Consider the following 24,247-nt stretch of genomic DNA (forward strand, 5'->3'; position numbering starts at 1 on the left):
AACTACTATATACTATAGGCCTATATACACACACATATGAACACAATTGCATGTTTTAAGGCTAAGTAAACTGTAAGAAACATCTGTTGATGAGGTTTGATTAAAATTTTTTTTAGAATCATACGTTTTTCTTCAAAATTGGATGCAAATTTGCATCAACTGGCCTATTTTAAGTCACTGTTTTGCAGTGACTTTTGTTGCCTATATGATATAATCAGTAATCAGTAAGTAGTCAGTCAGTAATTACATACATTTTTTACCATACATTCTATACAGATTTTTTTTTACTAGACTCATTTTTATTTGCATCTCTTTATTTATTTTAATATGTTTATTGTTACTTTTATTTTCAGATTTCTATTATATTCCACACCTTTTACAATGCATTATACTAGGAAAATGTTTTTTTTTTTCTCAATAAATTGATGCTTTTTGTTAGAATATTCTACGGTCTATAATGTTGTTTCATTTTTTGCAAAAGTATTTCTTAGTGTGACTGTTAAAGGGTTAAATGCCCACAGTTCTAAAGTTATTGATAAAGCAATCACTTAATCAGACTAGAAAACCATATTTTAATACTCATGGAATTAGAGGGGACAGACGTAAAAAATACCATAAAATCAGCATTCACAGAACATTTTTCTAACCATCTCTTTCTTTAACGCATCTTCTCTACTGTATGCTGGTTTTAGATCTGCTCTGTGTCTTTTGAATACTTGTCTCTTATCATTCTTCCTCAGTGCATGTTGATAAAATCTAAGGGCCGCTTCATTAGCAGAGTCACCTCCAGTTCCCCCCTCTCGCTGAAGAACTGAGCTTTCCCCCCGTGGCTGTGGGTCGGATGTGGGAGATGAAGACCCAGTTTGCTGAGGAGAGAGGGAAGGGAGACAGGTTAAAGAGATGATGGAGAGAGCACAGGGGAGAGAGTGTGCATCTGAGAGAGGAGGATATTAAGAGCGGTGTGAAACAGCAATCAAAGCTCAGATCATGATGTGAACCTCTGATTAGAAGGAAATGTCTGGAGCTTTTGGTCAAAACCGCCGCTGCTCCGTCTTGAGGGGATTAAAAATGAAAGAGAACATTTTCAAAGCATCCCTTACTATTTTGGTGTCCGCAGATCAAGGAACTTTTCTTTTACATCCAGGACCACATCTGTTGCTTTCGTTTCTGGTAGTTTGATTTTCACCTAAAAGTGAAGGGAAAAAAAGTCAGCATCTTTATTATTGTACACTGACTGTTCACAGTTTAACCCTTTGAAACCTGAGCAAACTGGCTTGATTTCTTCCAAAAATACAAGGTGGCTGCATAGTCAACAAAAGAAGAAATTACCCAAAAATTGACCCAAAGAAAGTAATAAAAAGAACAAATAAAAAAAAACTCAAATTAGTATAACGAACAAAGCAATACAAAAATATGAAAAAGAAAGTTAAAAAAAGGCTAACAAGACCTGGAAAAAAAAGTGCTTAAAATTAAAATGATTCTGAGACATCGTTTTAAATATCTAATTTTAATAGGTATAAACATATTTTTTCCCTTGCTTTTTTTTTTAAAAAAAGTAATTTTCTAAGTCCTCTAATTTCTTACCATTAGTGGAAAAATCTGTTGCTCATTGCCTTTTTCCCCCCATGTTTTTGAGAGAAACTGACCAATTTGCTCTAACAATTTCCTCTCTGACTGGATTCTGTCTCTGTATGGGAAAACAAAAAAATGTATACTCTTTATTTACCTCTGCTTTGATTTCCTTTATAGTTACACTTCCTCTGCCTTATCTGTGTTGCTTAACTTTTTGATTTTATGCCTTATAACATTATTACACTGCTCATAAACAGTTTCAAAATGCTTATTTCTTTATTATGCCTGAAATGATCTACTTCTTGCATTTAATTATCTGAAACTACCCAACACTAATCTTGTCTTCTCTTGCTGTCCTGGTCGCATTAATTCTTTCAGTATCAAAAACGGGGAAGGGGGGTCTGTTGGCATTTCATAAGTTACCAGCATGGCTTCACAGCACATGGAAGACGGGTCTTTTCTGTTTAAGCCCAAGAACAGATCCTCTGTCCCCACACTCTGCTTCAGGATGATTTCATACCTGAACACAAAGGTTATGCACACACTTCAAACACTAGACAGAATTAATAGCAAACAACAAACAGAAAGAATCAGGCAGATGTGAGTGTCAGCTGAGGTAAACAGAGAGTGGAAAATGTGGTCTGTATTTGTGATTAATACTTCTGTAGCCTACAGGCAGTCTTGCTTTCCCTTGTATTTTTAAAATTAGTTTATAGAACAAGGGTAAGTGAGGTGAGCATTAAGTAATAATTATACAAAGTTTCATAATGAGAAAGGTATGAGCTAACCCTTTTAAATCTGGGCGAACTGGATTGCATTCTTTTAAAATCATGCGAAGAAGGCAATGAGCAACTTAAAATTAAATGAATAAATAAACGAAAAACCAAACAACAAAAACAAAAAATGTGAACATTAATAATAAATGATTAAAAACAAAAACACAGAACTAGGAAATGATCTGAAAAAACTGCTTTACAAATTGCAATAATTCTGTAAAATAATTTAAATATATATAATTATAGTAAATAATAAACATATACTTCTCTGGACATTTTTCCATTTTTTTAAATGTACTTTTTTTTCTTTGCAATTTGCAGGACAAGTTGCTCTTTGCCTTCCCCCCGTGTTTTTGAAAGAAATCAAACAAATTTGTTCAAAGGTTTAAATACTTGTCAAGATGTCTGAATACAGCACAAGAAAAGTGATGTTGATCCAGGTTAAAAGCATTAAACCCTTAAATGAGTCAAAAGAACTCAAGAAGTAAGGTTGATGAAAGGTGCAGTCTGGATGGAGGGAATGAGTGAAAAAAAGAACTAAGGAAAATGTCTGCTTTTAGTGTTTGACCCCTTCATACATCAGTAAACCGTTCACGTGTTTCTTTCTGCCCTGTGGTCTTACTCTGGTCGTGGCCGCAGGTCAGCAAGATCGTCGTACTGGGAAGCCTCAGCCACCTCCTCCTCGCTCCAGATGTCTTTGCTGTTCTTCTTCACGTAGGCAGATGACACTGAATAAACAGCAATACACAAGCAAAGTTTGTCTTTATATTTCATCAAGCCATCTGAGTTAATGACTTAGGGGTTACGGTATTTTTTAGGAGTTATGTACAAGAAATACAAAGCCTACCTTCTATATCTTTTGTGGGTGGGGGCCCGATATGTCCAGGACCCAGCTGTGCACAAGCAGCCACATTCTGTTGAAATAAACTGATGTTATTGTAAGCAAACACAGACTTAAAGCTTTAGTTCAAATAAACACTAAAGTCATCCAGTCTTTGCAGACTCACTTTAAGACAGTTATACAAGGAAAAAAACAATACAAACAAACTGTTAACTAACCAGAAGGAATTTCAGAAAAGCACTAGTTTTTGTCTTCCTTAACTCTTTGAAACCAGAGCAAATTGGCTTTATTTCTTTCAAAACATGGGAAGAAGGCAATAAGCAAAAATGGCCCAAAAATGACCAAGAAAAGTTAAAATAAAAGAAATATATATATATATATATATATATATATATATATATATATATATATATATATATATATATATAATAAACTAAGTCAAGAAAATTACCTTTATATATATATATATATTTTTTTTCTGTAAATATGATAAAAATGCTAAATATAATTTTCTGGACATTTTTCTTTTTTCGTATAACATCTAATAATCTCCTCACAGTTCATTTTCAAGTAATTTCTTGTCACACTTTACTATTTTTTTCTTCCAATTTGCCAGACTTTTTTTTTTTAACCAAGTTGCTTGTTTTCTTTTCCCTCGTGTTTTCAAAAGAAATCAAACCAGTTTTTGTTAGGTTCCATCAGTTTAAATGCTTTTAAATGCTCAGAATACAGCACCAAAAAATAAATAAATACATTTTAAAAAACTGAAAAAAGAAAAACTGATTTTGATCTAGTTTCTAAAGGGTTAAATATTTTTTTGAGACACGCACACAGTAGCAAGAGTATTAACATTTACCAAGACCAAATGAAGTAAACGCACTATCGAAATCTGTGCAAACTAGATGAGTGATTCGTGTGTACAATATCAATATCTTACTGTACAGTCTTCATCATCATCATCCTGCTGAGGTGATAACAAAGCAGACAGAGCCTGAAGGTTGTGAGCGGATGATACTCCAAAACACTCCATTCAGGACAGCACAAGTTTCCTTTATCCCCAAAGAACAACTAGGCTACTCCCTCTAAACGTAAAAAAAGTGAAAAAAACAAAACAAAACCCAAACCATTCAGTACAAAATAACATAAGCATGAATATGTAAAAAAAACAAAGCTATCGCTAATTGAACGTTTGGACTGTTCCTGTTGACGCTTTCCGTTTCCCTGGAGACGACCAGGCTGCCATGGGAACCAGTGACGTCACTGACGAAGATGAACCCTCGATCAAATGAATGAACGAAAAGTAGAGAGGCAGATAGTTTTGAACAAGGTCGCTACACTCGACAAAAAAATCACAGCTATGTTATTAACATAGACTAAGTGTAATAAGCAAGTCTTAATAGCGCAGTAATAAATACATAAATAAATAAATAGGCATCAATAAATACAAAATCTTACTTCCAGTTGTGGAGGACGTCTCGTAATTAAAGCAAATGTTGGCCTTGTAAAAACTACTCATCATACAAAAAATCGATTAAACAATATACTTTTTGAACGAGAAGTTTTGAATTAAAAAATATATTAAGATAACCGCAAACGCCTTTCCAAAACTGTTTTTTTTTCCAAACAAGAAGAATATACTTACTGATGCATAAACATGTGGCAGATTTTAGGCTTCTGTGCTCTATTTTTTCCTTGATTCAGTATAATTAGGAATATATTAAGGTACTCCACAATAACACGAGTTCCCATAGGAACAACAAGTGCCTATCAAATAACCGCATTTAATTAAATAACAATCCGACTTAATACGTAGCCTATTACATATACTTAATGAACGATCAGCTATAAATAAAATCTATCTATCTATATGTCTATCTATCTTTGATATAGGTTGGCCCTGATGTTGTTTTTAAGGGTACTGTAAAGCGTTTGTCCAAAGTCGGCTGAAAGGCGAAGTGATTACCGCTTCGAGTACTAGTCGTGTCCCTCCTCAGACACCGTAGCGAATGCATGGCCCGCAGGGATCATGTTGAAGGTGACAGGTAGTGCAATGCCGGGAGCTGTGAGTTTGTTGCCGATCACCGTGGTTGCTGCTGCCGGTGACGGGGAGACAGAGACGACCGCCCCTTTGCTCCGGGACGAGCTGTCGCTGTACAGCGCTCCTCAGCAGAAGTTCCGGTATGTGGAGCCCGAGGCGGGTCAGCTGGAGCAGAGTGTCGCCTCTCTCAGGAAGCTCACAGAGCCATACACGGATTGGTGTCAGGGCGCCTATAACAAAATTAAACCCAAAGTTCAAAGCGCTGTCAAGTGGGGGGATGGCACCTATGCCTACTTGAAGAACCCGCCGAAGGACTTCTATCCCCGGGCAGGAGTTATTGGCTTCACCGGTGTCCTGGGACTATTTCTTGGCAGAGGCTCCAGGCTTAAAAAGCTCATCTACCCGGCGGGCCTGATGACCGTGAGCGCCTCCCTGTACTACCCGGAGCGAGCTGCGGCCATCGCAAAGTCAACCGGAGACTCCGTGTACGAGCGAGCCGTGCAAGGCTACGCTGCCCTGGAGAAGATGGTGAATCCTCAAACCAAAGCTGGGAAAAGCTCCGACTCAGAGACTAAACCCTGAGGACCCCTGTGTGATTCTGCAACAACTCAGCAATAAGAAATCAGCAGCTGCCTAATACAGTAGATTGACACGTGCTACTTAGACAGGCACTAATGTGTGTGTGACTTCCTCATGCCCACTTTTTGCACTAAGCTTCTCATGTAACTCAGGCCGGGCATGGCCTGTCACGAGTTTGCAACTTGAATGATTTACCTCTGCTTCTGATTTGAATGTATATTTATGTAGAGAATTAATAAAAAATCAACTGTCTTACATTTAAGTCTTGAAACATTTGTTGATTTTAGACTTTTAAGTGTTGATAGCTTAACTTCTTAATGAGCATTGTCAAAAATAAAGCCCTATGTAAATTAATACAAATAAATTCCAATTGTTCAATAAACACATTTAGGGAAAAATAAACCATTTTGATAATCAATTAATTGTAATTTTGACTGTTTTTAAGAAAAACAGTCAAGTTTATAAATGCTAAGAATTTGCTTCCTTGTCTGATAAAGTAAAGTTAATATATTTGGGTTTCTGTTGAAGACATCCTTGGGCTCTAGCAAATTGTTATGAACACTTTTTAATCTTATCTAGCATTTTACACAGCAAGCAATTAACCGACCGATTGAGAACATGTTTGGCTAATTAATCAATAAATGAAAATAATTAGGAATTGCAGCCCTATAATGTTAAACATCATGAAAGCTACATTGAAGGAGTTAAAAGCTGTAAATGTGAGATGTCAATTTTTTTTCAAAAACCCAGATTAAATTAGCAATATTACCCTTCCCATAATGTTCATTAGCCATTTGTAAGAAACCAAATTGAATTATTTGTAATTACAATATGACCAAGGACAATGCCTGGAACCCAAAGGTGAACACTGTATGACTGTTTAACGTCTTTATTTAACTCAGCCAAAAAAAAAAAAGTGTACAAAAATTAAATATGAATCACTTCAATGAAATCCCCTCAGAGCAGCACCAGCTTCTCATTTAGAGCAATCTGTGCTGGGTGAGATTGGACAGGTAGGTCACCATCAACAGGTCCTGCAACAAACAGACAGTCATATTGTTATTACAATGTTATTCATAGTGACACAAAATGAGCTCATTAGTCAAACATGCTTATGCTTCTTGTTACACACAGACAAAATTCAAGAACTACGAGGTCAGAACGACAGTCCCCTGACAACAAATGTAATAACAACCCCTATGTTCCTTATGTGACTGTGTGAGCTGGACAAGTACTGAGTAAAGAAGTACGAGACAAGTGGAGCAAGAGAGCACTAACAATAGACACAAAGTCTAATTGGATGCTTCCTGTAATCAATGGGAGAGAGTGACTATGTGCTGGGAACAAGCCTGAGTGCAGTTAAAAACATTGGAAGGCTGAAGAAGGGGTGCTAAAGCTATTAGCGGTGATTAGAAAAATTATTTATACCAGAAATTAATGTATATGTTGTTCTCTAACAGACATGGAGCACTTACGTTGATGTTGGAATTGAGCATGTTCTCAAAGTCCTCGGCTGGGATGGTGGGGACCTTGTTAACCAGGTCCATCAGGAAGCGGCCCACGCTGTTATCCGCTGTCACTTTGCCAGACTGAGACAGATCGAACAGCATTAGCTTTACAGCCACCATAAACTTGATTACTTCACAAATGATCCCTCGAGATACAATGGATTGATACGAAGAAGAACTGCTGGAATATGACCAGGAAAACAAAGAGTGGAGGGTACTGCTTTATCATTTCATACATATGGACACAGTCACATCGGATCGGAGTCGTATCATCATTCCAGTCGCTCCATTACTCACCAGCACATCCTCAATGTATGCAAGCACAGTGGTCAGCATGTCCTGGACCCTGGCTGCAGAGCCAGCCACCTGGGACAGATCAGAGGTTAACCCCTTGGTGCGACTCGGAAGGATACGTGTCCTCTGCAGAAGGTCCACTAAAACAAACAGATGAGACTGAGTACAGGGCCTCATTACAGAAAAAATATCCTCACCACTTGTCCTATCTTAATGATTTCCTATCACTGTATTATGGAAACAATCAGAAATCAGAAATACTTTATTGATCTCTGGGGGAGAGCTGTGGTTCATTACAGTCACGCTGATGCCAGCATAGAGAATTATCGCAAGTAGAAATAAGTACCAGTACATGTATATCAAAATATTAAATAGAAATGCAGTAATAATAAACAATTAGCACAGTGTATACATATATATATATAAATATTTAAAATAAAGTATGTATAATACATTGAGTATGTAAGTGTGTAAAAATATAAATGTATAACAAATACAGTAATAGACGGAACCAATATGTGAATATTTAAAGTATAATATGGATAATGTGTGGGTGTGTTAAGTGTGTAAAATAGAAAACTGTGCCTTATTCTACAATGCAATGTATAAAAAGGGTGTAAGTTAAAAACATAAAAATAGAAATATGTGTGCAATGCTCCAACAATGAACAAAATATACATACTATTCCTACCACCTTTTGTACTTTCGTTTTGTTTTCTTTATATTCTATTTTTTCATTTTATATTTTCAAATTGCTTCTATATTTTTATCGTATGTCTTATACTATTTAAATTCATTATTTGTATTCTTCCTTTATGTTAATTCTTTTGCACCAAAACATCAAGTCAAATTCCTTGTGTGTGTAAATGGCAATAAAACCAGATTATGATAAGAATAACGACAACAATATATAAAAGTCATATAATGTGTAACATGTTCAATACATGGCCTACATTCAAGAGTTGATTCCAAAATAATGGATGTGCCTGATCCAATATAAGGATTTTTTTCTGAATGCAGTTGGGAAACATGTTTCTGTAATACAATTTTTTTTAAAAGACATCTGAAACTATACCAAGAAAAAGATATGATTCAAGACTTAAAAAGTTTCTGTAATGAGAGCCAAGAACTGACGAAGTTAGAAAAATTATATTGGCTGGGACAAAAATGTTACATGCAGTCCAAGTTGACTTTCCATTGACATGCACACCGAAACGTTCTTTTTTAATCTTAGTCATTTTTCCTGTTCATTATTGTTTTAGGCTGTTTCATTGTGTTTATCTCTGTCTCGTCTGGCTTTTTTTTGGGCTTTGTTTCCTTTTTGTATGCAGGTCATCTAGTTTAGAGGCTTTTTTTCCAAAGTAATACAAAAACATAATATTTCATCAAAATAAATAATTAATAAATTTAAGATAACATATATTTGATCTGGAACAGGGCGTGTGAGTGGAGTGGAGCGGTGAGATTTTACTCACAGAGCTGTCATTTCCCTCGGCTCCCCTGCTCAATTCACATTTCAACCCACTCTACTCAAATCATTCACTGCTTGTTCAGTTTTCTTTTGACATACATGTAAACTCGATTACTAATACCCCATGTTTGACAGGAAATATTGTGTGTGCACAATACACAGATGCATTCTGGATTAGGCATACTTCAAACTCATATTGTTGGCTGCACTGGAGTGAAACTGGAGCTAAATGGACCAGATTAGTTGATGCCACAATCCACCAAAAATCCACTCTGTTTTCTATCCAAGATATTTCTGCTCGTGCCCTCTCCTTGCTCACATGCTCTTGTTGGGAAGCATTTGTTTCCAAAAAGTCAGATTAATGTGCTGTTTGTATTCTTACCGCCTATCCTCTCGGTGTCATAGTAGATATACTTCACAGTCAGCGGGGTGAACATCACACCAACCGTCTTTCCTGGTACACCCATCTGCGCACTGTGAGGGAAACAAACAAACACATTCTCAATCTGTAGTTGATCACAAAAAAAAAAGTCTATAACAAAAAGATCAGCCAACCTGACGTAAGCGCGGATGTTCATCTTGCCACTCTGCAGTGCTGTGTCCATTGTCAGGTGAATGGGGTTGGTGGCCTCGCGGCTGTAGTACTCATGAATGAGCACTGAGTGTTCTGTGATGTCAAAGCCTGTGGCATACCTGTGAGGACACTGTGGTGAGTATAAGCGATTTCCAATTCCATCCATGAAATTTCAAAGTTGATCTACTGACGCACCATCCGATGATGACCTCGGTGGGTGACACCCTCTTGTGGAGCTCGTACATGTTCTTAGCGAACTCCATGTCTACTGCAACCTGTTGGAAAAGACCATAAAATTAAACATATGGACACTTTTTTAAATTTTTTTTTTTTACTAATCATCTCCTCTCTTCAAGAATGAAAGTGAAGCAAGTCATCTCTGTCTACAAGTGTTTGTACCAAGCTCAACAATGTTCCGTTTTGACTTATCATCTGTACAAATGTAATTAATATTTCTTCATCTTACTTATACACAGAAGTACCAGTACCTTTCAAACACTTCACAACATTGTTTCGTTTGAGAAAGACACATGATGAATCCAAGTACTGTTTGACAATTCATGGTCCTTCATTACATTTTGAGAGACTCAACAGCTTACTATCTTGCAGGATGCATTTTACTTCAGCAAGACAAGATCCCACTGAAGATCTATGCAATTGAAAGGAAGCACCTAGCCTTATCAATACAAGACTATAAAAAATACACACTCTACTAGAGTTGCACAAAACGTACGGATTACTACCAGGGAAGCGTAGTCAGAATTTGGAGTAAAGTTTTTTGTTCAATGACTTCCTAAATAAAACTGTTATACGTTAATGCAGTTATTTTCTGTCTAATCTGTTCGGTGTTATTGATGTGAGTTCGCTGCTAGTGCTACATTTTTCCATTAAGATTGATTAAACAGTCTTTCTGGAAATATCCAACAACCAAACAATCATTTATTGACACCAAATACGTTTACATACATAATATGAACAAAGTAGTTGATTCAACAAACCTCATCTTCAGACTCATTGTGAGGGACAGAGAAGCAGTTGGTCACTTCAATAGAGTGCTTGTCAATGGTACCTGAGAGGGAAAATTTTATAAATTATGCACCTTTATTGGGCTACCCGTTTTAGCATTGTATGCTAGCAAACAGAGGCTAAAATCATGACGAACCATCGGCAACGGCTATCATACAACACAGCAACGTGTAATTCAGATTGATACATGTTATAGCCGAATAGAAATTAATCAGAAACGGTTATTTAACCTGACAGATAGTCCGTGTTTTACATCTGCGTGATCATTTGAGCGAACGGACAGCTGTTACAATGGATGTTTTGCTAGCTAGATGTAGCCAGGTTAGCACTGCTGGTCTGAACCAAGCCAACATGCGTTAGCAGGGAAGCTAACATTAGCCAGTTTCCTGAGGGTTTTATTAAAAGGCGCTCCTCCCGAAAATATTTCCAAATTCCTACTCACCCAAAAGGGTCCCGATAACACGACTCGCTCCCTCATTTCTCCGCTCATAAGAGTCGCAGATAGAAAAGAGAACGACGGGGTGAATTTTCACCACTGGCCCGTACACCGACATCTTGGAAAAGGAGGACTGCTCACCGGCTCCGGTGAAAGCATACAGCACCACCTAGAGGCCGGCGGGGTAACACCGGTTAATATGAGAATAAAACACTAATTATAATCAAGTTATTGATACAGTTGATGCAACAATGTGACTGTATCTGATATAAGCAGAAGTTGAATAACCTCTGTAAATTATTTCTTGTCGTGATTGTAAGGAGCCAGACTTGATAATTCCATTGTATAAGAGCCGGAAATATACGCGGACTTGCATTAAAATGAGGAAAAATGGCCATTAAAAACGACTTATTTGTGATTACAATAAGACTTTTGCACGTGATCATCTATGCCCTGTGTGCAGATGCAGAGGGTCTGACGGTGAGAGGAGAGGACGCAGATGACTGTTATTGAAACCAGAAGCGTCTGAGGCAGGCAGGCAGGGTTGAGAGGGGCTGGGCTGATGACAGCATCCTCCGCCGCTCAGTGGCTCCACACCTGACTGACTCCATCAGATGCACAGATGATGGAGCTCTCTGCGCTGCCGGGTTATCCTGTTGCCACCATTTCGCACGTCAACTGGCCGACACATGTTGTCCAAACGCCGTGATCAGTCTACTTGAATTTTTGTTTTGCAGGAGTTTTTTTTTAATGCGTGATCATTCAGTGGATGGTGTGTTCGCTTTCTGTTTTTACATATTGTGGTCGAATCGAGGTGGTCTTTGTTTTCCTGGGAAAAAAAGCGAGCAGGAGTGGACTGATGCTGCGTCGCTGGTAAACACAAGAAATGGGTGTCATCGAGCCAGTCGCGGTTCGTTCTTGGACCAGATTTCCGTTTTTCTTATGATAAATCATCTGCCCAGTCCAGGTGTTACAACATCTACAAGTTACTACACTGAGCAGGTAAGATTTATTTCATCCCTAGCTGTCTGACATAATCCTCAAGCTTTGCCTTGTGTTTTCTGTAGCCTATTGGCTGGCTAACAGACATCCTGTAACTGAGGCTATTTCTGATCCATCCATCAGGCGTAGTGCGTCATCTTGATTGTCACCATCAGTCTCCTTTTGCGTGCAACCCCCAATTTTCCAAATGGACGCACATCATCCGAGGCTAAAGAGAGACTAGGAGTCCATTTTACTGTGCTAATATGTCAGGGACACACCATGTCTCACTGTCCACATTCAGTTTTTTAGATTCATATGAGACTTATGTAAGAAATCCCAGCAGGCCTGTAGCATAAACTCACCACATAGCAGTAAGTGCACTTATACAACACACACAGGCAGGGGCCATACACACACAAACACACACACACACACACACACACACACACACACCTACCCCAAGGTGCTTTATGAAAACAGTGAAAGTGGCTCTAATATGCATACACGCTGTGCTCCAGGATAAGGTTATCTTTCAGAAAAAGACATTTATTCTGCTTCCATCTCTGATTCCAAAGCGACACAACACTATGAAAGATCAACCTCAAACATTATGATTTCCCTCCTTTTTTTGTTGCTACATTTTGAATTTAAAAGGGGTGAAATGATAAAACAGGCAGAGACAAAGCAAGTCAGAACACAGACCTTATTAATGTCGGGGAAAAAAATCTTAAGATAAATTAAAGGGACAGAAGAGCTCAAAAAGCTCCTGAAGTAGCAGGTAGAAATCATTTATCAGCATGTTACTGTGGCAGCAAAACAGCTAATCAATTACAGGATTTAATGTGATCATTGTTTTCTTCTCCTATGTTCCAGGCTTCAGTCAAGCAAACAAATGGTCCAATCAATAGCCTTTGGACAGAGTCTGCCATAGGGAGGATATCAATAACACGCTAATACACCTGACATACACACACAGGCCATGGCGCTGGAGAACTCAGTCTTTCCCTCCCGCCCAGACTCTCTCTCGCTCCCTGTGGAGGAGAAGGGGGAAGGGGAAGAAGTGGAGGTGGCCACCGAGGCCACAGCCTCAACCGGAGTCTTTAACGTATCCGAGGAGCTGGGCCATGTCGTCACCACAGAGACGGCGCCGTCGCAACCGCCCTTTGCCAAGGTCAACAGGTCGTTCCAGGCCAAGCTGGCTGAGCGGGAAGCTACAATCAATCAGTCCAGGAAGAAGACCCAGGGGACGGAGAAGGAGAGGGGACGGTTTGGGTGGGGTAAGTGACTCTGCATGTGACTTTCTGTCCTAAATAAATGTTTCCAAAATATTATGGCTGCCTACTATTCACTTCATTCAAGCCTGGAGAAAACATAATGAAGGATGCAGAGACGGGGAGCTACTGATTGACTGGCTTTTTCTTTCTTTCCACTCCACAGACACACAGTGTACACTGACTAAACTTGTGCACCTCCTTCTCCTCCACAACTTTGTCGCAATAGCTGTGAATCTCCTCTAATTTAAACTGTGCTGCAGTGGTTCATGCCTCAGCGATTTTGACAGTCTTGCATCTTTTTTCATTAGGCTTCTCCAGTAGCTCTTTGTTTGCTCCAGTTTCTCTCTCCGCTTGACTGTAGATATTTGTGAAAGAAGAAAAATCAACCCTAAAAACATAAAACACTTAATTAAAGAACTGGATGTTAACAGATTTTTGTTATAGAACATATGCCTGAAGCACATAATAGAAGAAAGTTTTTACAACTACGCTTTTAAAGCTTTCAAAATCACAGAACTTTTTATCAAGAGAACATGAACCAAATATTATATTATTATTACTATTATATAGTAAGAAATGCATCATATTCTGGGCTGAACTACTGCTTTGACTTTTAATATGTGACGTTATAGGTCAGATGCACACTGATTTATATCTATTGCTGTCATCAGAGCGAAAAAACACACGTTTTACATCCTGTATGTCTTATAATCTCAGTTGTGGCTGGGTGCACCCACAGTTAAAAGCCTCTCCACAAACAAGCAACACCATCAGTTCCCGTTAGGGCAGTACAGTAACCACAGTCCAATGATGTAGCTTTTTCTTCTCTGAGTGTTTGATGATGTTGTCCTGTCGTACTCCATCTCCTCCCTTTTGCTCACCTGTCTGTTTTCATTTCTGTTATCCCTTTTTCACCAGCCTGACTTTCCTCTGAGCCACACGGCATCTCTCTAAGTAGTTTTGTCCCCTGGCACCTTCCTCTGTTTATCCTCCACTGTCTCTTCACGCTTTCATTCAACACGCATCCTCTGACTGCAGTCACAGTTGTATCTTCAAACAGTGAAACTTTTCAGAAACGTAGAAAGGCAGACATGTGTACGCTTTTGAAGTATTCTAAAGGGTTTTGTAAGGGTTTCTTTGAACACGAGGTTATGAAACTAAAACACCTGTAAGGACTCATCTTCAACCCTGTTCTAAGCAACAAAACTCATTTTGCAGGTTTTCCACGAGAGCAAGATCTCCCATTTTTCAGCCTTTCATATTTCCAACCTTTCTGACTAAGTTGTGCTGCCTCTCCTCTCTCCCCTGTGTCTCATGCTACCCCATCCCCACCGTCTCTTAACCAGCCCGGACTCGGCGCAAGAGACAACGCTATGTGGAGAAAAACGGTCGCTGCAATGTGCAGCACGGTAACATGCGGGAGACTTACCGCTACCTGACTGACATCTTCACCACGCTGGTGGACCTCAACTGGCGCTGCTCGCTCTTTGTCTTCGTCATGGCCTACGCCGTCACGTGGCTCTTCTTTGGGGCCATCTGGTACCTCATAGCCTACTGTAGGTAAGACTGTTGAGAAAAGGGAGTGGAAGAAGTTTATTTATTTACATCTCTTGTCTTGTGTGCCATAAAGGAGTCTAGGTTTTCATCCTGCCTGAGCTCTACTGTTGCTAAATCCAAAATGCCGAGAAGCAAGATCAAAAGTCCTTTAACTCAAAATGACATCACTTTCAGATATTATGGCAAAATGCATATGACCAAGAACAGGGCTTTCCTTAAAAGAGACCAATGCTTTGGGCTGGTGGTTACGTCTGACTAGTTCCAGTATTTGACGACCTGAGAATGAGACTCAACAAAATAAGAAGACTCCAGAGCAACATACAGCACATTTAAGTGTGTGCTTTCTTCTTTTCTCCTCCTCCTTGCTACTTAAAAGAATAGTTTGACATTTTGTGAGATGTGCTTATTCGCTTTCTCGCTGTGAGATTGATACCACTCTTGTGTGTTTGGTAAATATGAAGCTACAGCCAGGAGATGGTTATTTTTGTTGAAACCATACAAAAACCATAGTATAAAACAGAAGATGTAACATATGAATTGGTAAGCCTTTTTAAAACCTTCAGACAGAGCCAGACTGGCTGTTTCCTCCTCAGTGGCGTGTGCAGACTTTTTTTTTTTTTTACTGGGGTGTCCCAAGTGGGACACTGACTAATGCAGGGGTGGCAGGAAGAATGAGCGCTGCTGCGGAGACACACGGTGGCATAGCTTTAATTTACTGTTTTTGTCTCCACTACCCATAAGTACATTAACTGCTAATGTTGAAGGGTCTTACGTTCCTGCCCATAATTTACTTGAAAAGATATACAGACCTACCAGTTGCAACAAAAAATGGAAAATAATCTTTCATACTTTATTAAAAAAATTGCTCCTCCAAAAGTAAATAGTACAACAGCAATTATAAAGTGTCAAGATTTTTTAATAAAGAAGCCTGTTTAAACAAACTTTTAAACAGTTGTATTTATTTATTTTTACTGGATTTTATTGGTGGTCCATGCCACCCCAGGCCACTCCCTAGACACACCCCTGTTCCCCCTGTTTCCGGACTTTGTTCTAAGCTAAGCTAACTGTCTCCTGGCTGTAGCGTAATACTTAAAGGTATACCATGCTGGATTACCAGTTACTGTTTGTAAATATGCTTGCCAGTGAAAGTAAAAGCCAACCCCAGATTAACTCTTGTTTGGCGTTTTGCCTACCTATTTGCGTTGTGTCTCTTGGGTGCCTGCTGCTTACGGCCTCTTGTTGCTCCCTTTTTATAAAGCCCCAATGCACCTGAGTGTTATGTCCATAAATGTCCTGGCCACAGAAAATACACACATAGAGCAGAGTCTCTGCAAAAACTCTTGTAGTGGTTCATAAGTGATGACTGAGAGGGATTACTTCTGTATAAGTAGTTACATTACTGCATAGTAAATCTTTGACAGACAGATGTGAAAGTGGTATATCGACCTTCCCATCAAATTCTCGCCAAGAAAGCAAATAATAGTATTCCCAATAATGTCCTTAAATGAAATTATCACGAGGTAACACCACCTTTTTTAATCGCTCAAAGATGGAAGATGATGCTATGAGATAGTGACCAATATCGCAAGACATTTCTGCAACGACAGCTAAAAACGCCCCACTTTTCAGCCAAAAAAGCAGATGACGAAGCAGTATCAATATTACGCTGTATTTCATCATGATGTTACCTCTTCACTAGATGTGTCTGCTGGATCCCCACTCTAATTAGCTAACGTATTCGTCTCGTAAAATCCTGACCTCTTTATATCAATTACAGGCCACCTTAAGCCTGTGCCAGGGAACTGCTGGTGTTATTGCAATTCCTTGGTCACCAACACAGGTCAATAAAAGTCATATATTATATAAATTACTTAACACCACTTTCATTAATTAGCTCTCACTCTCTGGCTGGAGCTGTGTTAATCAAGGACATTAGTCTGTGTAGCGAGTAGTTTGAAAGGAAGTCTGCAGACTTTAGGTGGCAGAGGACTCATAAACCAGCATAGTGAAGATGTCATGATATATGATGGAAAGGTAGGTTTTTGCAGCATCGTGAAAACTGACAGCATGAATGTTAGGTTAATCATTACGGATAAGACTGCATCTTATTCATGGTAAGTGTTAGCTGAAAGGTATTGTAAATATAAAAGGGAGAGACGAGTCGTCATACATATATTTCTGCACCTCTGTTCTAAGAATATAAATCTTCTCGCTCTGTCTATTTTTCCCTCTTGACACCTACTTTGTCACCTTCCCCTCCTTCCCTTTCTCACACATACTCCTCCTTTTTTTCCTCCCCAAAGGGGTGATCTGGACCATCTGGAGGATGTGACGTGGACACCGTGTGTCAACAATGTCAACGGCTTCATCTCGGCCTTCCTCTTCTCCATCGAGACAGAGACCACCATTGGCTACGGCCACCGCGTCATCACTGACCAGTGTCCAGTGGGCACCATGCTGCTGCTGCTGCAAGCTATACTGGGCTCAATGGTCAACGCCTTTATGGTGAGCACTCGCACTGGTACATGACTGAGAAAGGGGAAATTTATATTCAGAAATTGGATAAAGTGATAGCAAAAATGACCCAATATTTTGTGGGTATTATGTGTTGTCATTAATATTACTTATTAAGAAGATTTTGTTAATTTTTGGAGAATAAAATATTATTTCCCTTCTTGCATCTTACGGACGATTATAATGGACATGAATCGTGGAGAATTTCACTAACAGGGGACTCTCTAAATCAGTTGTTTCAGTGTTTTGTTATGAAGGATAACTTCATAACTCCAATACTTTCTATAATTCAGTTGTTTTTACCGATCACCGACGTCCGAGTGGAATCATGTTTATGCATGTTTGCGAGCTGGAAACATGCCATAATAGCAACTGGGCTATTTTACTATGCATAGTAAAAATGACTGAGTCTGGGGTTAAAATGTCAAATGTCACTGCTGTGTTTTTATATTTAAAACCGTAAATAGTAAGCAAATAACAAGCAACCTGCTTCGTTTGTATTCAGCGCTCACAATGAATGTTTCTGTACAGTCTGCATCATTGTTAATTATGATAAACAAGACATGCCATTCATTTTTCAATAATCCTCTACTTTTCTAGTTATTGCAAACATTTCAGCCTTGTGCAAGCACTCTCACCTGTCCTGTCCCTCCCGCCTCTCTGTCCAGGTCGGCTGTATGTTTGTGAAGATCTCGCAGCCCAACAAACGGGCAGAGACACTGGTGTTCTCCAAACACGCCGTCATCTCCCTGAGAGACGACAAGCTCTGTCTGATGTTCAGGGTGGGCGACCTTCGGAGCTCCCACATCGTAGGGGCCAACATGAGGGCCAAGCTCATCAAGTCCAAACAGACTCAGGAGGGTGAGAAAACCAAATAAAGCTATTAATGAAAGTATCTGCACACATTTTACTCACTATCAACACTAATGTGACTACAATAATGACTACTACAACAACCCAAACGTCCACTACAACTTTTTCCACTATGGCATCTACAGTATCCCTTCTTAAAATTAATAGATTTTTCAAATATAACTTCAATTTTTTGAGTATGTTATAAAACTAATAATTATTTCCCCTAAACTTAAGCAGATTTTGTATTAAACTGCTTAAAGCATGAGGATCAGGAGGATTTTCATTTCTTGATTTCCCTTAACTTACCCCTCATTTTATCGGCTCTTTCAGGTGAGTTCATCCCCCTGGACCAGACAGACATCAGCGTGGGCTTTGAGACAGGCGATGATCGTCTCTTCCTGGTCTCTCCGCTGGTGATCTCCCATGAGATCGACTCACATTCACCCTTCTGGGACATGTCGCAAGCCCAGCTGGAGAAGGAGGACTTTGAGATCGTGGTCATCCTAGAGGGAATGGTGGAGGCAACAGGTAAGGAATGGGTTAAACGTTTTAAATTAAGGAGAATGAGAAAAACGAAAATCTTCCATCTATAAATCATTCCCAGTTGAGTCAACTTTCAAGTAACTTTCAAGAAAATATTAAACATAAAAATGACTGAGCAGGGTATGTTTATAAGTTTGAAAAAATCTGGAAATTATACTATAAATAGTTACTAAAATAAATGTAGCTTTATCAGCTTTAAAATGTATCAAGGCACATGCTTTATAAATTATAACATTAATACTATTTTATTACTCAGGGGGTTTTATGTGATATGTTGTAGAATTGAAATAATGAAAAATGTTACACAAGATATGACAACTTAACAACATTGTTTTGTATGAGAAATAATGCCTTGCAATTTAATCTGACTGTAAAACTCTAATGGCCTCTGTGTTGTAAATGCATGTTTGGCTGCAACAACACGTACTGACTGAGCATTAGGAAAATTAATCTTGTGGATGCATACAACTGTCTGATATTTCAGTAATACCATCACTGTTTTACAGAAAGCAAACCCTGTCCAAAGCTGTCCATTAGAAAATGAAATTCCCCTCTCCAGAGTGTCTCAGTTTAGATCTGCAATTTCGGGGAAGCTTTTAGAGCCTTGTGATGTTGTGATTACAGAGGGAATATACCTCTATATACTTAGATATAAGTATCTAAGTGAAAAGGGAACAAAATCAGTGATCTTGCGAGGGATGTTTTTGTGTTCTTGTACTGTATATTCTCATTATTTAACTGTTGACTACCGGTGTTATCTTAGAAAATCCTTGTAGCTGGAGAAAATTTAAAAGCCGTACAGCAGTGGTTCCCAACTGGTGGGTCATGGTCCAAAAGTGGGTCGCCGGTCCAGTGACACGTGACCATGTTTGTGAAAAACACACGTTTCTTTAAAGTGACCCCTTATGGACTAACTGACTGTTTGTCACACTTTGCTCAAACGTATTTTTAAGCTCAAAACACCCTTCAGCACCAAGAGGTTTTTAACCAAATTCATCAAAACCTTGAGAGGTCTGTTTTCACTGTGTACAGAGTGTGAAAATCATTCACAGAAGCTGGGCTACACCTTATCCCTGCTCAGAGATCTTCCCAGAGATTATATATTTAGAAGTGCAGTTAAATATTACTTTTGTATCTCATGTTATTGTCATACTGTCTGAAATCTACAAAATCCAAATCGGTATTGACAGCCTGGCTGAAACAAATAGCCATTTACCTATACCCCATAAGGATTTGGATGAGCTGTGTTTATCTCTTTTGCTTTATCCCCTTCTCATTGGTCTTATGTCAGATTCATTCTGAGAGGATAACATACTCAACTATACCTCACTGTTTGGCAGGAATTCAGTGTATCAGAGCTATTCATGATGCATCTTCCATGAGGTAAAGGTGGCCTCTCTGCCTACTCCAAATATTGATTCCCTTAGTCAGACCACTGTGGAGAGTTACAAAGAAGTACAGTCATAACTCAGCTGCCGAGAATATTCATAAATGACAGCTTACTAGTTAAAATGTTTGTGACTAATTATGTCTCAGGGTTTAACCTGTGTTGCTTAGACTTTCCGCTCAGACTGTATACCCAGTTATGTATCACAACTTATTTTGTGAGGCATAATGAATGTATGTACTCACCAGTGTGCTTTGTGTGTGCAGGGATGACGTGCCAGGCGAGGAGCTCCTATCTAGCGGAGGAGGTGATGTGGGGTCACAGGTTTAGCCCAATGATGTCGCTGGCAGAGGGCTTCTTTGACGTCGACTACGGAGCCTTTCATCACACGTTTGAGGTAACGTCTTTCGGAGCAAGGGACAACCTACAGGCTGATGTAGGGATGTGTCATATGTGGTGTTAAAAAAATTTGCCATTAGTTTTTTAAGTCAACTTTCTTCCTAAAAAATTCTTTGCTGTCAATTAAACAGCTACTGGCAACATGTCCGGGCTCCTGCAGCTTGATAGAAATTAAATTAAGGACCTTAATGTCAATCGGTATTGAATTTGTGACCAACTTTACAAAAACAAAAATTTATGAAAAAAATGAACTCACATCAGTGACTTAGGGTTAGGAACAATTTTATCTAAATTTTCTGGAAAAATAAACTGCAACCTTTTTTGGTAAAGTTAGAAAGTTGGATGATCTACTTAAAATGCTGGAGAAAAAAACCTTCTGAAGTGGAACACATAGAAAACATACATTATTATAAAAGTATCCATTTGGTTTGCCTTGAAAAAAAAAGTTTTAAATTGTCATATGATTTGGATTCTGTTAATTATTTAAGAGTTAGTTATTAACAAATATTTTGAGATTTTACAACGCAACTTCAGAAAAAAACATTTTTAAGGCTTTTGACGTATTGATTGAAGACATTTTAATAACAATAAAGGCCTTACTTTTAGATTAATGAATTTTAAGACTTTTTTAAGGATCCACAGGAACCCTACATGTGTTGGGAGTGTACCTGAAATGTCTGACTAAGATTTTGGCATTTTCTCATTTTTGTCCATAGAAGGACAAACAGTGTCGTTACCATGGAGTTTAATAATGAAAAAATGCATTAACAATTTAAAACAATTTTTTAAATGTCAAACTATTTAGCCATTTTCACTGCTTTTACTAAATTCATTAGAAGAGGCAAAACATACCGGTTCTTTTACTGACTACCAACTAACAGTGTTTGAGTGAGGAAACCTGGAGCAACTCTTGCTGTTATCCCTATTCTTGTCTCCACCTACATGTATAACCAGCAGCTCAATTCTCACACTTGTTCTCTTGGGGTTGTCGAAAGGCATGCTGGGAAATGCAGGAACTCCAACTGAAGTATTCATTTCGTGTTTATTTTGGTAAGGAAAAGTACATAGAATGGGCTGACTCCATAAACCAAAGCTTTTCCAACATATGCCTTTCCATGGATAAGCCTTTATACAAATGCACACAACTCAGCAGGAAAACACACACAGCACAGAGCACAAACAGTGACAGCACGCTAAAAATCTAATAAGAAGCACCTGATTTCACATGATGTTTGACCTGTTCTTCCTTCTCAACTTCTGTTTGTGAGTTCCACATATTGATCCCCAAAAGTAGGTTTAAGAAATAGCCGAGGCTTGTGGAGGAGAAAAGGGTAAACTGATAAAGTAAATTACGACATTTAAAGGAATAGTTTGATATTTTTGGCGATACGCATATTGGCTATCTTGCTGAGACTTACATGGTGTTCAATACACATGGTGTCTTACATGGTGGTTGTTTTTTCCTCTTTCCCTCAACAATAATTATTGTAACAGAGATAAAATGAACCGTATAATTCTGACACGATCACGGTCATCATTTACATTTGAAATTGGTTTGGCCCCAAAATTTGAAGTACTAAAAAATTTCAAACTTCCATGTAGTCAACGTCCCCACAGTGTTGCATGACAGGGGAGAATATTGTTGGAACTTGTTTTTTTTAAAATTTGTTTTCCAGTTCAGAAAAGTAACCTGACATCATAATCTAACCACAACAGTGCAAATGGGCTCCAAATATTTAGGGAAGCCAATTTATTTGGGCCCTCTGCAGTCCACTCTGTGTTTTGATTCAATAGGTTTGAACTGTGATTTGATGTTTCTCTCATATTTACCTGTTCAATATGTAGCAATCACCAGCAGCTGTTAGCTGAGTTTAGCATAAAGAGCGGAAACAAGGCAAAGTGTGTTTGCTGTCCTCATTGCTGATTCTCTTCCCATATGCTGAACTGACCTAAACATGCTGAATTGACCCAAAACAAGACAACAATGGCTGACATTTGCCAAACTTGTAGCAGACACTTCTAGGAAAGCAGATGCTCACCGATAACCGACCAATGGCTTGGTGTGTCAGGGCCCTTAAACAGGGGCAGGTCAGCTGTTTCTCGTCTTCAAGCTAAGCTAAACAAACTAAGCTGGCTGGTGCTTCATATTTATTGGACAGACATAATAGTGGTATCAATCTCTTAGCAAAAAAAGCAAACAAGTGTATTTCCCAAAAAATTAAAATGATTTCTTTAACTAAAAACATTACAGGGAATTGGGCTTTTTCTTGGCCATGCTAACATCTTTATCACAGGGACATATTAATTTAGTGTTCAGTGATTTGACCAGCTCTCATGTTTCCCCTCCCTCAAGGTGGACACGCCCTCCTGCTCAGCACGAGAGCTCTCATTGGCTGCAGCCAGACTCGACGCTCACCTCTATTGGTCCATCTCCAGCAGGCTGGATGAAGAGCCCACCCTGACCAACCAGGCGGCCAAGCAGCCGGACAGCAGCTCAGCCAACAGCAAAGGAGGGGAGCCGACCTTTATCGTCGGAGAGATGACGGACATCCAGGAGCAAACAGGACTGGGCGAGCTGAACGGCAGCGTCGCCACCGACCAATCTGAATCAGAGGCCTAGAACAGAGAATGTTTACAAAGAACTTCAGTATATCACCACCTCACCACAGTTAGTGTTTGCAGATCTTTTCTTTCAAGGCAAATGAGAAGTGTCATTCTGGCCAGTTCTACAGTATATGCCATATCTTATGTTACCATATGGAAGAGTTTATTTCTCAGTATTTGTTGTCTTTTATTTCTATGTTGATCTTTGTTATAATTGTACTGTATGCGTGCTATTTTTTTTTTAATATGTTGTGTTAGCTCCAATCACCCTTGCCTTTATCTACATTTAAATGACAATACTATGCTTTAGGTGGGGTCAACAATAATATATCCTGTGGACCAAAGCAGAATGTTGCGAAAAGACGACAAGGTGGTTGTTTGTGCAGAATCACGTGTGTGGATTGTTCACATTTAAAATAGGTACAGTGCATAGATGCTTTATTTTCACCTGCGCATGAATATCACTAGATGATATTAAAGTATAGACTGAAATCGTAATAACCTCAAATTTCTTTAGAAGATGCAAAGATTGTTCCAAGGTTTGTTGTACATCAATCAGGTGTTAACACTGTGGGAAAGTAACAGCAGCCCACAGCCGCTAGTATTTGTATACAAACGTCATTTGGCAACAAACCATCATGTGGTGCTAGAAAAATGTTTGAAACATCAATTTGGCTGTCAAAAGATTATAAAAGTGTCCAGTGAATCATAGACAGAGGACAACAAAGCTGGTTTCCTGCCCTAAGTGTAAATAATTTCTTACCCTCTGTAGGCACAAAGTATTATGTTTGTTTAAGAGTAACTTCACACAATCGTCAGAAGAAAAATTCAGCTTTGTACATTTCTGCAAAACACTGGTGCGTTACATTTGTACATTTCATACGTATTATATCATACGTAGTATATGTGCTGAGTTTGTCATTGGAAGATGGAAGGGATGCTTGTCAAGCTGCAGTCCACTGTAGACCACTATTCAAAACCAACAAACAGCAAAATTAGTTGTTTTTTTAGCAAG

General features: G+C 38.8%; 4 protein-coding genes across 4 annotated transcripts; 2 read left to right on the forward strand and 2 right to left on the reverse strand.

Moving 5' to 3' along the window:
• Positions 1–588: 588 nt before the first annotated feature.
• On the reverse strand, positions 589–4,881 carry dnaaf6 (dynein axonemal assembly factor 6). The gene is made up of 7 exons (XM_042498158.1): positions 4,832–4,881; positions 4,127–4,271; positions 3,196–3,262; positions 2,971–3,076; positions 1,996–2,092; positions 1,101–1,186; positions 589–866 (listed from the first exon to the last, which is right to left on the reverse strand). Exons 2-7 carry the CDS (start codon positions 4,217–4,219, stop codon positions 737–739), a joined length of 579 nt encoding a protein of 192 aa, XP_042354092.1. The 5' UTR covers positions 4,220–4,271; positions 4,832–4,881; the 3' UTR covers positions 589–736.
• Positions 4,882–5,158: 277 nt separating this feature from the next.
• On the forward strand, positions 5,159–6,061 carry LOC121951712 (MICOS complex subunit MIC26-like). The gene has a single exon (XM_042498157.1). It carries the CDS (start codon positions 5,216–5,218, stop codon positions 5,807–5,809), a length of 594 nt encoding a protein of 197 aa, XP_042354091.1. The 5' UTR covers positions 5,159–5,215; the 3' UTR covers positions 5,810–6,061.
• Positions 6,062–6,679: 618 nt separating this feature from the next.
• On the reverse strand, positions 6,680–11,248 carry eif3f (eukaryotic translation initiation factor 3, subunit F). Its single transcript, XM_042498155.1, has 8 exons — positions 11,122–11,248; positions 10,652–10,722; positions 9,849–9,928; positions 9,635–9,772; positions 9,462–9,553; positions 7,612–7,748; positions 7,282–7,395; positions 6,680–6,840 (listed from the first exon to the last, which is right to left on the reverse strand). The coding sequence occupies exons 1-8, from the start codon at positions 11,231–11,233 to the stop codon at positions 6,787–6,789; spliced, it is 798 nt and encodes a 265-aa protein (XP_042354089.1). The 5' UTR covers positions 11,234–11,248; the 3' UTR covers positions 6,680–6,786.
• Positions 11,249–11,906: 658 nt separating this feature from the next.
• Positions 11,907–23,839, forward strand: kcnj9 (potassium inwardly rectifying channel subfamily J member 9). Its single transcript, XM_042498152.1, has 8 exons — positions 11,907–12,117; positions 12,973–13,376; positions 14,720–14,933; positions 17,234–17,435; positions 18,113–18,305; positions 18,630–18,827; positions 20,496–20,626; positions 22,982–23,839. Exons 2-8 carry the CDS (start codon positions 13,079–13,081, stop codon positions 23,246–23,248), a joined length of 1,503 nt encoding a protein of 500 aa, XP_042354086.1. The 5' UTR covers positions 11,907–12,117; positions 12,973–13,078; the 3' UTR covers positions 23,249–23,839.
• Positions 23,840–24,247: the final 408 nt, after the last annotated feature.

This window comes from Plectropomus leopardus, chromosome 12 (assembly GCF_008729295.1).
Source record: "Plectropomus leopardus isolate mb chromosome 12, YSFRI_Pleo_2.0, whole genome shotgun sequence".
NCBI classification, from domain to species: Eukaryota; Metazoa; Chordata; class Actinopteri; order Perciformes; family Serranidae; genus Plectropomus; species Plectropomus leopardus.